Consider the following 16,077-nt stretch of genomic DNA (forward strand, 5'->3'; position numbering starts at 1 on the left):
TGTCCATGTCAGCCAATATGCCCCGTCCCCTTTGCCCGTACTTGGCCCATATCCCTCTTCAGCTTTCCTATCCAAGTACCTATCCAAATGTCTCTTAAATGTTGGTATAGTAAATGCTCATGGCACGGATCAATTGCTTTAAGACTTAAGACTTTAAGACTGCGGAGGCCTCAATAGGCCCGACTATGGGTGGACATGGGGATGGGGACTGGACTTTGTGCCTTCCCCCATAATGGGAACCATTGTGGGGGGATGTTTTTTATGTTAAATTTCTTTATTATTGTTATGTTGTTTTCTTTTTTGATGTGTTGCAATGGCAATACACATTTCACTACACCAATTGGTGTATGTGACTAGTAAAGAACCTTTGAACCTTTGATATAGACCATGAACCCGCACTGCCCCGATATTTTGTTTTATCATTCATTCAGGAGCATTTACTGTGGAGGGGTTGGAGCTTTGACATGGGGAGGCTTCACTACCGTTATACCCCACTTGGAGAACTGCGCGCAGTTTGGGTTCTCTGAAGCAAAATTGGATATACTGTAGTAGCATTGAAAACGAGACCAGGGGGAGCTTACAGCAGCCAGTCAAATTAACAACTGCAAGGTCCATGGAATGTGGGGGGAAACGGAGCATCTGGGGAAAAAACCTACTTGATCGCAGCTAGGACGTGTAAAGTCTCCAAAGACAGTACTGGAGATGAGTGTTGAACCCAGGTCGCTGGAGCTAGGAGGCAGTGGGGCTGCCTATTGTGCCACTGTGTTTCCCACACTGCAATAAAACATTGCCTAAAACATACGGCAACAACAATGAATACCTAAGGATATGGGCAATCAGAAATTATATGTCGGTGAGTCTGACATAGGGAACATAAGAGTCAGAGTCTTACAGCGTGGAAACAGGCCCCTCGGCCCAACGCCCACACCAGCCAACATGTCCCACCTACACTAGTCCCACCTACCTGCGTTAGGCTCATATCCCTCCAAACCGGTCCTATCCATGTATCTGTCCAAATGCCTTTTTGACAGTCCTCTGTCAACACACTGCGCTTCGCTAAAATTGTAAATTGTAAATTGTCCCTAGAGCGTAGATAGAAGGGCGATCGCTGGTCGGCGCAGACTCAGTGCCCTGTTTCTGCGCTGTATCTCTAAGTCTAAAGTTTTGCAATTTACCTGCATAGCCCGTTATTTTTATCACGTGGTGTGGCGAAGTTTCAAGGTTCAGTATTCGCTCCAGCTCAGGATTCAGGCTTGCGTTGTTCCTCAAATGCCAGCTATTTTTTAAAAGAAAAGTCGAGATTCAGGCAATAGGGAGGCCCGAGTGTAAATAAGTTCCAAAAGCAATGAGTAAACTGCAAAGTATAAGAACAAGCATAACAATTCATACATATTATTAGTTTTAAAAATGCATAGTTGCTCAATGCATCCAGAACTCAAGCAATCCACTTTTTATAGATAAAAGGAAGGTTAAATAGATAATTCGAAGACACAGAGTGTGTGAAGGAGCAAGGTGAAGGCAGGCAGCGAATTTGCCGAGATCGATAGAATGGATACGTTGGATCCAAGGCTGAAGAAAGCTGCTGGGATTAAGGAGGTCGACAACAAAATGCACTTCTACACATGGTTAAAGTCCATGTAAGTCACAGGATCACATTGACACTGGGTCGCACAAGGAGATAATAAACAAGGTGGTCAAAAGCTTAGATAGTGAGCAACTTTTTTCTGGAACGTCCGAGGCTTAGAAGAGACCTGATAGAAGAACAGATGCTCCCCGACTTATGTAAGGGTTTTACATATGTAAGGGTGGTGATTCTGCAGTATTCAGAAGGCTGTGGAGGCCAAGTCAGTGGATATTTTTAAGGCAGAGATAGATAGATTCATGATTAGTACGGGCGTCAGGGGTTATGGGGAGAAGGCAGGAGAATGGGGTTGGGAGGGAAAGATAGATCAGCCACGATCAAATGGCAGAGTAGACTTGATGGGCCGAATGGCCTAATTCTGCGCCTATCACATGGCCTTATACTGCGGGCCTTTGCGCAAGTCGGATGTTACGCAAGTCAGAAACAGAAGTGCGACTGTGCACGCGTAAACGTGTTACTCGGGGCACCAGTGTGTGGCGCCAGTTGGAGCTCCGATGTGGAGACCCGTGTGGAGTTTGCACGTTCTCACTGGGACCAGTGTGGTGTCCTCCCTCTTCTCGAAGATGGGCTGGTGGTAGGGTAATGGCCTCTGTATATAGCCCCTAGTGTGTAGGGAATGAATGTGAAAGTGGGATAACAGAGGACTAGTGTGAATCGGTGATGGTCGACTCGGTGATGGTCGAATCAGTGTCGACTCGGTGGGCAAAAGGGCCTGTTTCCATGCTACGTATATCTCTAAACTAGTACATCTCCAAGGTTGTGAAAATCTTGGTTCAGGCACGACCGGATCCCTGGGGGAGAAAATGAGATGGTGGGTGGGAAAGAGAGGACGTGGTGGAGAATGTGGACAATGACTTTGGTCTTCCCAAGTTGAGGTTTTTGTTCTTCCAACGGTCTGACAGCAGACATCATTACCAGAAGTCCCAGCGAGCGAGGATGGACATCCGAAGAAGCGGCATCCTCATGACCCACAGTTGGGTGGGATCTGGGGTGGGCACCCGACCTCACCCCACCCTGCAGAATGGTTCTTCCATAAATAAGGTACTAATGTGACAATCAGCCGTAATGTGTTTTTTTTTAAGTTTAGTTTGGAGATACAGCACGGAATCAAGCCCGAATCCACCACTGACCAGCGAACTCCGTATGCTCATACTAGCCTACACACCAGAAACAATCTTCAATCTTTACTGAAGCTAATTAACCTATACATCAGAAGGTGCAGATCCAGAGCCAGCAACATTATGGGGGACCCCTACCACCCCAGCAACGGACTGTTCCAGCTGCTACGGTCAGGCAAACGCCTCCGCTGTCATGCTGTGAAAACAGAGAGGATGAGACGGAGTTTCTTCCCACATGCCATTAGGACTGTAAACTCTTATCTCACCAGAGACTAACATACTGTACCAAATTACTGTTGAGTTGTGTCTTTTTTAAATTGCTGTTTTTTTCCTAATATGTAAATACTGATTCTGTTCTATTCTGTTCTGCAGGCATTGCCACTTTCACTACACATCTTGTATGTGTATTTGACAAATAAACTTGACTTGACTTGAAACCTGTATAATAATAATAATGGATGGGATTTATATAGCGCCTTTCTAATACTCAAGGCGCTTTACATCGCATTATTCATTCACTCCTCAGCCACACTCGGTGGTGGTAAGCTACTTCTGTGGCTGCCATTCTGCGCCTACGGCCCCTCCGACCACCACCAATCACTCACACACATTCACACACAGGCAAAGGTGGGTGAAGTGTCTTGCCCAAGGACACAACGACAGTATGCACTCCAAGCGGGATTCGAACCGGCTACCTTCCGGTCTTTGGAGTGTGGGAAAAAAATCCACGCGGTCACGGGGAGAACGTACAAACTCCGTGCAAACAGCACCCGTAGTCAGGATTGAACTCGGGTCTCTGCCGCTGTAAGGCAGCAACTCTACCGCTGCGCCACCGCGCTGCACTCTATGGAAGGAGAAACTGAATTAAAAGTAATGAGGAAAGACGGGGCCTTTTACTTATAACTTTTGCCTGGTGGAATGAAGTCTGATTTATTTTAAACAAGCATAAAGAACTCACCTGTTGGACTCCAGTGATGAACAAAGATGCTTCAACTGTTTACTGGAGACAGTGGCTGGATTCTCCCTCAAGTAGAGTGCGTAGAATAGATTATAATGAATCCTGAAATATATTTACATTAGTAATAGTTTATAAAATAAAATAAATGCTCATACTTTATTTCAGTGCTAGGCATCCAAGGAGCTGGAGGGACAAGGTTATAGAGAGGAGATATTTTACAAATTCTGATGAAGGGGTTTTGACTTGAAACGTTAACCCTTCCAGCTGTTATCAGGCAACTGAACCATCCTCCCAATAACTAGAGGGCTGTCCTGAGCAACTATCTACCTCATTGGAGATCCTTGGACTATTTCTGATCACAGTGTCCTGGACCTAAACAATATTCACTTTATTCCCTTTATCATGTACCTGTACACTGTGGACGGCACGATTGTAATCATGTATTATTTTTCCGCTGACTGGTTAGGTCTCAACAAATGCTTTTCACTGTTCCTCGGTACACATGACAAGGAACTAAACTCAAACTCTTTCCACAGACAGTGTTGGGGGAGTCCAGAACCAGGGGGCAACAGTTTAGGAATAAGGGGTAAGCCATTTAGAACAAAGATGAGGAAACACTTTTTCCACACAGTTGTGAGTCTGAGGAATTCTCTGCCTCAGAGGGCAGTGGAGGCCGGTTCTCTGGAAACTTTAAAGAGAGAGCTGGATATGGCTCTTGAAGATAGCGGAGTCAGAGGATATGGGGAGAAGGCAGGAACGGGGTACTGATTGCGGATGATCAGCCATGATCACATTGAATGGCGGTGCTGGCTTGAAGGGCTGAATGGCCTACTCCTGCACCTATTGTCTATTGAATTTTGGTGGAAGTAAAGGACCTGCAGCATCAGGGAAAATAAACAACCCTTTAATAATCTCCACCCTACTATAGTTACCCAACCAGATGCAACTAAATTTAAAGTAGCTCTTTCTTCCCAATAACCCTTTCTGGCTTAATCCCTCCCTTCACCACCTCCAGTTTAAATTCCATTTGGAATATTATGGAGGACCAAGAAACCAAGAACAGAGACGACAGGGCAACAGAGTGACAATTAGATCTGAAGAAGGGCCCTGACCCGAAACGTCACCCATCCTTTTTCTCCAGAGATGCTGCCTGACCCACTGAGCTACTCCAGCACTTTGTGTCTATCCTCAGTACAAACCAGCATCTACACAGTTTCTTCCTACACATGACGATTAGGTGCTTTTTACATGGACGCCACTGCAGACATGGCGGCAGCTTCACAGTGTCCACAGCCGACACGCTGATGTGGCTGCAACCAGCGCGCTAGGAGCGCTGCACTGATGGTCAGAAGCCAGTGCAGAGGGGGTGGGTGGCGGTACCTGTTGCTGATGCTGATGCCTTTCTCTCTCAGGGCAAACAGTAAAGTCGCCAGGCAGTACAGGACTTCCACGAGCTCCGTCGCTGGCAGAGTCGAACAGGGTCGCCCCAGACAGGATATAAGTCGCTGGATTTCTTGTACACTATTCGACAGGAGAACAATCACAGCCTGTATCGCCCAAGTGCTTGAAATCTAAATAGCATTAAAAATAAATCACAAGGTTATGTGATTCTCTCTGTATAGCTGGGTTGCAAAGATTCGATCTACAACTAGGGGCGGCTCGGTAGAGTTGCTGCCTTACAGCAAATACTAAACAACAAGTGGATAGAACGATTAAGATGGTGTAAGGTATGCTTGCCTTCATTGGTCAGGATACTAAGTATTAAAGTCAGAAGGCACGTTGCAGCTGTATAAGACCTGTTTGACCAGACCCCATCTTTAGCACCACGTGCAGTTCTGGTTGCTGTATTACAAGAAATATGTGGAGGCTTTGGAAAAGTGCAGATGTTGCCTGTATGTAGAGATGTAGAGAGTATTCGCCATAAGGACGAACTTGCATTGTTATCTCTGGAGCGTCAGAGGCTGAGGGGCGACCTGGTAGATGTTTACCTAATGATGAGAGGCGTAGATAAGGGAGACAGTCGGAACCTTTTTTTTCCCCCCCGGGGTGAAAATATTAAAAAGTAGAGGGCACTGGTTTATGGAAAGTGGGGCAAACTTTAAAGGAAATGTGTTGGGCACGATTTTTTTGTTTACACTGAGAGTGGATGGTGTCTGGAAAGTACTGCCAAAGCAGATGTGATAGAACGTTTAAGAGGCATTTAGACAGGCAGGGAATGGAGGGAACAGAAGGAGACGGATCATTTGCAGGCAGGTGGGATTAGTTTAGATTAGCATTATTGTTGGTACAGACATCTTAAGCCAAGCTGTACTGTTCTACGTTCTACAAACTCATATCGTATTTTTTGTCTGTTCAGGATATAGCAACAATGTCAGGAAGGAAGGAAAGCTACCTGCTAAACTTACCCTGGCTGCATGGTTTATATCAGGAAGTATCTGGCTCATGCATAACTTGGACTGATTGAAGAGGGAGTGGTGCTGAAGGCAATTCAGGACAGTGTCTGTGTTTACAGATCGCCCGTGCGGAAACGATGACACATATCTAATGAAAAACACAACATCCACAAGTATTAGAAAGTTTGTAAAAACAGGAAGAGAGGTTTAAAAGCATTAAGCCATGGGTCGCTAAGGACACTCCCACTGGAACGTTTAACTGGATTTTCTACACCCCATGGAATTAGTTATTGAGAGAGATAATCTAACGGCGATGGCACAGTGGTGCAGCTGCTGTGAAGCTGCATGAAGATCAGGTGGAGAAGGATGAGGCTCGCTGGTCACTGCCACCGCCACCCAGAAATGCCAAGGTTGTGCTGTGGGGACCCGCCCATGGAAGACGTGACCCGGGACGGCCGACCAAGACGACGCTGAAGACGTTGATGGAAGACGCATGTGCAGAGACAAAAGAGGAGCTTGCCAGCTGCATGGAGGACAGAGATGTCTGGCGCGTCCGTTGCCGTGCCTGTCGGAAACCAGCTTCACTGCGTCGCTAATGGTTTCAACGATGATGAATAACAAGACAAATGTAGCTAGGATACTGAATTTGGTCATTGTAACACCAAACACTCACCTTATAAGATTTAACATGCAGTTCGTTATCCTTTGTAATATTATTTTCTTTCAGAATCTTGTCCATTTCCATCACAGCTCTCCCCTCTCCCTTCCTGTATCGATAGTAACGCTTCTTCCATGGTGCAAACTGTGAAACCAAGTTAAGACAACCAAAACATTGATCGTAGAAATGGGTCCATGTTTACGGCAAGATCAACAAGACTTCCGCCACAACAGGGGCACTCTCAAAACAAAACTCAACGGCTCTCATAACTTGTCGTTCAGCCTTTACAGTGGGGTCAACGAAAGAGCATTCACGTCGCGGCCCTGTTTCCAGCAATCTTTCCACCACCACGCACAAGAAACACAAGGCAGACGCCGTTGTGTGCAGATGCTGAGAAATGTGTTCAGCTCTGCCTGAACAACTTCTAATCTTGTGTGTGGACTCAATAAGAAGAAGCCTTTACAGTTCACATCCTCAGCACCAACAAGCAAAAATACGCAGATGCATGCAAATCCGAAATAAAAAACAAATTTCTGAAAGCACTCGGTATCTGTGGAGAGAGAAACTGAGCTAATGGTCTTCAGAAGCAAACCATTGACTGTTTCTCCTTTCACAGCTGCACGGAGGCGGAGAGGAGAGCTCTTCAGCGCGTCGTCAACAGAGCGCAGTGGATCATCGGGACAGAGCTACCAGCCTTGGAGGGCATCTACCACACGAGGTGCCTCAGGAAGGCCCTCAGCATCCATAAGGACTCATCACACCCGTCACGGTCTGTTTCAACTACTTCCCTCTGGCAGACGTTACAAGGCCTTCTACGCCCGAACCTCTAGACTCAGGAAGTTTTATCCCAAGAGCTATAGCGGCTCTGAACCGGCCCTAATGAGTGCCCCCCCCACCCACCCTCTTTGGACAGTCTCCCTCAGATGGTCACGTCAATCAATTCAGCTTGCTTATTTATGTATTGTATTTATTTACCTTTATTGTACATCAGTGGAGCTGCACACTAAATCTCTTTGCACTGACGTGCAATGACAATAAAAGATATTATTATTATTATTATTATGACCCAACAGCATTTCCAGCTTTTACCCATCGATAGGGCTTTTATGTTCCAGGAGCAAAATTAGTCCATTCGGTCCATCAAATCTACACCGCCATTCACTCATGGCTGATCTACCTTTCCCTCTCAACCCCATTAGAAACATAGAAAATAGGTGCAGGAGGAGGCCATTTGGCCCTTCGAGCCAGCACCGCCATTCATTGTGATCATGGCTGATCGTCCCCTATCAATAACCCGTGCCTGCCTTCTCCCCATATCCCTCGACTCCACTAGCTCAATCTAACTCTCTCTTAAATCCATCCAGTGACTTGGCCTCCACTACTCTCTGTGGCAGGGAATTCCATAAATTCACAACTCCCTGTGTGAAAAAGACTCACCTCAGTCTTAAATGACCTCCACTTTATTCTAAGACTGTGGCCCCTGGTTCTGGACTCGCCCAACATTGGGAACATTTTTCCTGCATCTAGCTTGTCCGGTCCTTTTATAATTTTATGTTTCTATAAGATCATCCCTCATCCTTCTAAACTCCAATGAATACAAGCCCAGTCTTTTCAATCTTTCCTCCTGCTTTCTCCCCAAAACCCCTGACACCCTTGCTAATCAAGAATCTGTCAATCTCTGCTTTCAAAATATCCAATGACTTGGCCTCCTCAGCCTCCTGTGGCAAAGAATTCCACAGATTCACCGCACACTGGTTATAGAAATTCCTCCCCATCTCCTTTCTAAAAGTTTGTCCTTTTATTCTGAGGCTGTACCCATTGGAAATATCCTCTCCACATTCATTCCATCCAGGCCTTTCACTATTCTTATCTTCCCGAATTTTCAGATAATTCCTTTTACACCTCTGGACAGGGCAACAGTAGTGATGCTGCCTCAGCTTCAGAGAGCCGTGTTCGATCCTGACCTAGGGTGCTGTCTGCGTGGAGTCTGCATGTTCTCCCTGTGACCGTGTCAGTTTCTAACGGGTTCTGCAGTTTCCTCCCATGTCCCAAAGATATGTGCATTTGCAGGCTATTTTTTCATCTGTAAATTGCTCCTGCCATTTAGAGTGTGGATGCGAAAGTGTGACAACATACAGCTAGTGTGAATGGGTTATCAATGGGCAGCGTGGACTCGGTGGGTTGAATGTCCTGTTTTCATGCTGTATCTTCCAATCAATTCAATAAATCAATTCTCCAGATACACCTTTCATTATTCTGTGATTGGTGTCAGCCAATGCAGGAAAAATGTTCCCAATGTTGGGCGAGTCCAGAACCAGGGGCCACAGTCTTAAAATAAAGGGGAGGCCATTTAAAACTGAGGTGTGAAAAAACTTTTTCACCCAGAGAGTTGTGAATTTGTGGAATTCCCTGCCACAGAGGCAGTGGAGGCCAAATCACTTGATGGATTTAAGAGAGAGTTAGATAGAGCTCTATGGGCTGGTGGAATCAAGGGATATGGGGAGAAGGCAGGTAGGGGTTATTCATTTGGGACGATCAGCCATGATCACAATGAATGGCGGTGCTGGTTCGAAGGGCCGAATGCCCTCCTCCTGCACCTATTTTCTATGTTTCTATTTCCATCACCCCATTTGTCATTTAATCTCTCCTATCTTTCATCCCATTTTCTACATTTAAAAAATAACTTACTTCTGTGTTTTCTCATTTTTAATGGAAGATTACCAAGCTGAAGCATTAACTCTATCTCTCTCTCCACGGATGCTGCCTGACCTGTTGTGTATTTTGGACTTTAGAGACTATTGCCCCTAGTTCTCCCATACAAATAGAAACATCTCTTTTACATCAATGATATTAATCTACCTTAATTATAGGGAAACTTATCTAACCTCTTGAATTTCCTATGACATAAAAGGAAGCCATTTTACCCCATCAAGTCCATGCTTACTATAAGAACAATGCCTCTGCTCACAATTCAGACTCTCAGCTGTAGGACTAGTGCCTACTTTAGTAAGAAGCCAGTTCCATATTGAGTAAAATACAAAGTGCTGGAGTAATTTAGAGAGTCTGGCAGCAACACTGGAAGGAATGGATAGTCATAGGCAATGTTTTGGTTTGGGACCCTTCTTCAGACACAACCCGAAACGTTGCTTGTACATTCCCTCCACAGACGCTGCTTGACCCATTGGGTTACTCCAATACTTTGTGTTTTACTCAAGATTCCAGCATCTGCAGTTCCTTGTATCATCCAGTTCCATATCGCTGTTCCCGAATCTCTTTTCCAGCTTTCTAACCCTCTACTACAATTAATCTAAGGAATGGTCCCGACCCAAACCGTCACCAGCCCATGTCCTCCAGAGATGCTGCCTGACCAACTGAGTTACTCCAGCACTGTGGTTTTTTTTTGTTGTAAATCAGTATCTGCAGTTCCTTGTGTCGGACGTCTCGACCCAAAATGTCACCTACTCCTTTTCTCCGGAGATGCTGCCTGACCTGCTGAGTTGCTCCAGCATTTGGTGTCTATCTGCAGTTCTTTGTGTCTGGAACCAATGCTTGCGGGGAGGTGGGAAGGAACGTACAAGAACGCACTGATATCTAAAGATGCCAAGGTTTACCATTGGGTCACTGAGGACACGCCGCCATTGCTGACAGACAGATCTGAGGCGGTACAAGTCCACCGCTGGCAGGTGACAGAATACAGCCCTGAGTATTTCGTCTGGGAGTTGGGTGACGTGTCCGGAAGGCTGGGAGTGGGAGCCTCTGCATCCCAACAATCCAAAGTAGGAGTCAGGGAGTGGGTCAACGTCCAGCTCAGCTCCAATGATCCCAGTCCTCATCTGATTCTGCTGGAAGGCAGCAGGGGCACCTTCGAGGCTCCATGTGGAGGTGTCCCCTCCAACGCCGTTATTCTTCGAGGGGCATCCCAGTGACGGCACAGACCGCTCCCCACTGGGGTTCGGGTGCAGGACAAACACGTCACGTTCAATGGACGTGTCGCTGGCGAGAAAGTCTCTGGGGTCAAACGCAAGGTCCACCTCCGAGTGCGGCCGGCCAGCGCTGGCTTTACCGCTGGTCGTGTTCTCCGAGACCCCGTTGGCATTGCGCGGTGCCGGCCTTTGGAGAGGGTCTAACTGGGTGGCTGCTTTCCTGTTCCACGGGTAGAGGCCCCTGTGTGAATCTCTGCCAGCGGCCAAAGAGCTGAATGGTTGGGTCAGTGAAACTGCACCCACATTACTGTTGCTCAAAGACAAGCAGTCTGAGGGAGCAAGTCGTCTCCGCTTGCCTCGTCTACCTGTGCAGAAGAAAAGAAAATCTATTAATATATTTAAATCATTATATGTAGATATTCTGGTATCTCTAAACATTGAATATCATTTTTTTGCTGTAAGCCTTTGTGTATCATGGATTCCTTACTTTCTAACCAAGGAACACAATTAGACCGTTCAGTCTATCGAGTCTGCTCCGCCATTCATTAGTGGCTGACCTATTTTTCCATCTCAACTCCATTCTCCAGTCTTCTCAAAACTATTTTTTATCTTGAATCATCAATGGGGCAACATTCTACAACAAATATCATGGTGCATTTTGGCCAGTCTTTGCAGTTCAGGGAATCTTACAATAGACAATTGTACGCAGGAGTACGCCATTTGACCCTTCGAGCCAGCACCGCCATTCAATGTGATCATGGCTGATCATCCCCAATCAGTACCCCGTTCCTGCCTTCTCCCCATATCCCCTGACTCCGCTATCTTTAAGAGCCCTATCTAGCTCTCTCTTGAAAGCATCCAGAGAACCTGCTTCCACCGCCATCTGAGGCACAGAATTCCACAGGCAAAACATTTACTTAACAAAACATTTTCCACGATCTGATCTCTTTCGTAACTCAAGGAATGATTGTAGTGCCTCAAGAGCCTGTCCCACTTAGGCGACCCTTTAAGCGACTGCCAGGGGCTAGTTTTAATGGAATTCACCTATGACACCCGGTCGATAACCTACGACACCAGCTAGGTCAACCTACGACAGCAGAAATTGTCGCCACTGTCGCCGAAAATCTTTCAACATGTTGAAAGCTTTGCGGTAGTCGCCTGTAGTCACCCAAAAAAAATCACCCAAGTGGGACAAGTCCTTTAAGAAGCATAGTGCAGGGTGAGATTCTTGCCTCCAAGTTGGAGCGTTACAGGTGAAATTCCCACACTAAAAATCTCTGTGCAAAATTTAAGCCGACACTGCCTGAACATTACACGGCCAGAGGAGTTGAATTTCAAATGGGTTAGTAAAGCAAGAATTTTCATTCAAAGTAGAAAAGAGACACAAGAGACAGCAGATCAAAATTATCAAACAGGATAAACATCAATTCAAATTTGTAAATGTCAACAGTAAAGCAACAGTTGGACTTACACTGAGTCATCTTAACGTAAGTCACGTTGCTACCATGTTGGTTTACAGAATACAAGCTGCAAATATAATAAAAAATATTATTAAACATTGTTTAGGGGATTGATCAGACCACTTCTAGCACAATGCAAGGTCTATAATGATTGGCTGGCCACAGTACCAATTGGTTGGGTGGCGCAGCGGTAGAGCTGCTGCCTCACGTCACTAGAGACCCGGGTTAGATCCTGACTATGGGTGCTGCCCGTGTGGAGTTTGTACGTTCTCCTTATGATCATGTGGGTTTCCTTCGGGTGCTCTAGCTCCGCCCCCCCCCCCCCAATTTCTTAAGACGTGCAGGCTTGTAGGTTAATTGGCTTAAACAAATTGCCCCTAGTGTGTAGGACATGTAACTAGTGTACGGGAAATCGATGGTTGGCATGGACTCGGTGGGCCGAAGGGCCTGCTTCCATGCTGTGCCTAAACTCAGCTAAGCCAGATAGCAGTAGGGAAGTGACAATTTCCTTCAGCAAGCCCGAGTAAAGAGTGAGGGTGGTGACATGGGTATTTCCCACTGGCCACATTGGGAAGTGTAAGTATGGGGATTCCAGCAATGACATAGATGAGGATTGCAGACAAATAATATCATACTGCACAGATGGAAGCCATTTCACCCATTGTGCTTGACAAAGGCCCAATCCAGTTAGTCAGACCACTCTGTTCTATCCCCAGAACATTATCTGTTTCCACTTTCATCAAAAGCAAATCCATCCATATGAAACATCACAAAAACAGAAAATGCTGGATGGAAGCACTCATCAAGTCAGGCAGCATCCGTGGAAATATTTCAGGTAGAAGACCTGAGCAGTGAGATATCACTAAATAATCACCACAACATTGGTCACTGCTTACATTTGTTCTCGCAAATTCCGACCTACACTTATGACGGTAAAGGACAGTGGCAAAAGAAATTCAGAGATTGGTCTAAAGAAGAGTCCCAACCTGCAGCGTCACCTATCCATGTTTGCCAGAGATGCTGCCTGACCCGCTGAGTTACTCCAGCACTTTGTATCGAGTCTGAAGAAGGGCCTTGACCTGAAACGTTACCTATCCAAGTTCACTAGAGCTGCTGCCTGACCCGCTAAGTTACTCCAGCATTTGGTGTCATTTTAACAGTGTACCTTTCTTACGAGTGTGAGCTGCCATTTCAATACACTCAGGACTAACTTAGGCAAGTGGGTGAGGGAGGAGAGAATTGAGGGGCAGTGCTGATGCAGATGGAGAGGAATCCAGGGAAATTGACAAATTGGTATCTAAATTGTGCTAACGCAGTGAAAAGAAAAATGTTTAATGGGTACCTTTGCAATTATCGGGGGGTGGGGTTGAGAGCACACTTACAGTATATACACTGGAGTCAGAGTTGTACAGTATGGAAATAATCCTTCGGCCCACCTTGTCCATAGAATTAAAGTACTGGTAAAACTGGAGAGATTAGGAAATTATTTTCACTTCGAGGGCGCCAGGGGTTTGGAACTCAATCCTTGAATGGGTGAAGGAAGAACTGCAGATGCTGGTTTAAATTGAAGGTAGACACAAAATGCTGGAGTAACTTAGCGGGACAGGCAGCATCTCTGGAGAGAAGCAATGGGTGACGTTTCGGGTTGAGACCCTTCTTCAGATTTAAAAAATGCCTTCCGCTCTTTCCCTCGACCACAGTTCAGGAAATCTGGTCATCCAATCTGGTCATCCAGCTTCTCCCTGCCTATGCACTAAAACTAAACTAAAATCTTAAATCGAAGGTAGATACAAAATGCTAGAGTAACTCAGCGGGACAGGCAGCATCATTTGGAGAGAAGGAATGGGTGACGCTTCAGGTCGAGTCCCGCTGAGTTACTCCAGCATTTTGTGTCTACCTTGAATAGGTGATACAGTCCGAAACTTCCATCACATTTAAACATTGCCTGGATGAGTCAGTGAAGATCCCGCCAATTATCAGGGTGACAAACTAGAAGGCAATGATGCAATTAGGCTGCATAATCACTTTTTGGCCCACACAGATAAGATAGGGCCTGAAGAAGGTCTCGACCCGAAACGTCACCAATTCCTTGTCTCCATGGAGGCTGCCTCACCCGCTGAGTTCCACCAGCATTTTTGTCTACCTTCGATTTTTCAAGCATCTGCCGTTCTTTATTAAACATAGATTAAAAGGGTGTCTATCGTGTGGTCGACTTTCTGGGATTCAAATAAAGGTTTTGGTGCAAGACCAGTGAAGTGGGATTAGCATCTTTTAGAGCCTGTCCCACTGCGGCAACCTAATCCACGAGTTCTGGCGAGTTTGCCCTCGATTCATACTCGCAGCATGGTCGACACGAGATCGTAGGAGGTCTTTGTAACTCTCCTTCATGCTCGAGAGTAGTCCCCGTGTACTCAAGGCCTCAGCTAGGTCGCGGCGTATTTTTCAACATGTTGAAAAATGCCCGCAAGTAAAAAAAAGGCGCCATGGAAAAAAAAAAAATCGATACTTTTTTTACTCGCAGGTTTAGTCGTAATAGGTCGTAGTAGGTCAGCATGTTAGTTGTAGGTAATCGAGGGTAGTCGAAGTCATCATAGTCGAAGGGAGGTCGAAGGAGATCGTCTTCACTCTCCACTATTCGATGTCCAATTTTCCCGAAGTTAGTCGTAGCTAGTCTTCTACAGTCGAAAGAGGTCTTCAACATGACATTTTTTCAAACTCTCCTAAACTCTTAGATTAGGTCGCCCAAGTGGGCCAGCCCCTTTAGCTATCTTTAGTCCAATGTCCTCATACTTGTTACATAATTTTCTATTGGTATGTGGGATAACCTGGTTCCAGTGTTAACATGCAATTGTAGTGTTAAATCCAACACTCTCCATTCAGCAGAAACAAAGAACTGCATTGCTGGTTTCAACAAAATATAAACACAAAGTGCTGGATTTACTCAGCAGGTCAGGCAGCATCTCTGGAGAAAAAGGATGGGTGACGTTTCCGGTCGGGACCTGACTGAAGAAGGGTCCCGGCACGAAACGTCACCCATCCTATTTCTCCAGAGATGCTGCCTGAGCCGCTGAGTTACTCCAGCAATTTTGTCTACCTTCGATTTTCCAGCGTCTGAAGTATGTTCTTGAACAATCTGCTGCTAACTGGTTAATAACACTGACTATTAAAGCACAAGATAGACACAAAATGTTGGAGTAACTCAGCGGGACTGGCAGCATCTCTGGAGAGAAGGAATGGGTGATGTTTCGTGTCGAGACCCTTCTTCAGACTAGTTGGAGACTATTAAAGCACTCTATACTTACGTCCTGCACCCAGTATGGGTTTAAACTCCACCCAGTCCCAACCTCCTTTCTTCCACTGCAACATTATGACAGCAGTGACATTATCCCTTCCCCCACGATCTGTTATATCGGCAGCTCCACAGTACAAACTCTGCTTCACATTTTCAGCTGCCATTTACTCTAATCTCATTCACGGAAACAATCGCCGCTCAAGAGATCCCATAGGCTGCGTTTTACCAATCAGACAGAGGAAAGTGGGCGAGAGTGATTTCGTCTCAATCTGGGACAACTGTGTGCTTTTCACGCTGAACTTGGAGACGGTTCTTGTTTGTTTCTTGCAACTTGCAGATATTGACACATGTTGGGGGACCTCCGCCATCAATGACGCACCTCCAGGGCGTCCCTTGCAAACAATGTTGCACTTTGAGGAGACTGCAGAAACTGGCCTGCACCTCACCAGTTTACAACCCAGCGAACAAAAATGCTGGAGAAACTCAGCGGGTGAGGCAGCATCTATGGAGCGAAGGAAACAGGCAACGGTCCGGGTCGAACTCCTTCTTCAGAAATCAATATTGATTTCTCTAGCTCCAAGTAGCCCTTACACCCCCCCATCTCTCACTCACCCTAATCATCGTACTAGTTTT

General features: G+C 46.0%; 1 protein-coding gene across 1 annotated transcript in view; it reads right to left on the reverse strand.

Moving 5' to 3' along the window:
• Positions 1-15,632, reverse strand: part of fbh1 (F-box DNA helicase 1) — a 34,737-nt gene extending 19,105 nt beyond the window's left edge. The window contains 8 exon segments of the mRNA XM_033039285.1: positions 1,176-1,276; positions 3,719-3,820; positions 5,099-5,289; positions 6,124-6,259; positions 6,785-6,805; positions 6,807-6,913; positions 10,381-11,057; positions 15,455-15,632. Coding sequence (XP_032895176.1) covers positions 1,176-1,276; positions 3,719-3,820; positions 5,099-5,289; positions 6,124-6,259; positions 6,785-6,805; positions 6,807-6,913; positions 10,381-11,057; positions 15,455-15,608 — 1,489 coding nt within the window. The 5' untranslated portion in view covers positions 15,609-15,632.
• Positions 15,633-16,077: the final 445 nt, after the last annotated feature.

This window comes from Amblyraja radiata, chromosome 21 (genome assembly GCF_010909765.2).
Source record: "Amblyraja radiata isolate CabotCenter1 chromosome 21, sAmbRad1.1.pri, whole genome shotgun sequence".
In the NCBI taxonomy this organism is placed as follows: domain Eukaryota; kingdom Metazoa; phylum Chordata; class Chondrichthyes; order Rajiformes; family Rajidae; genus Amblyraja; species Amblyraja radiata.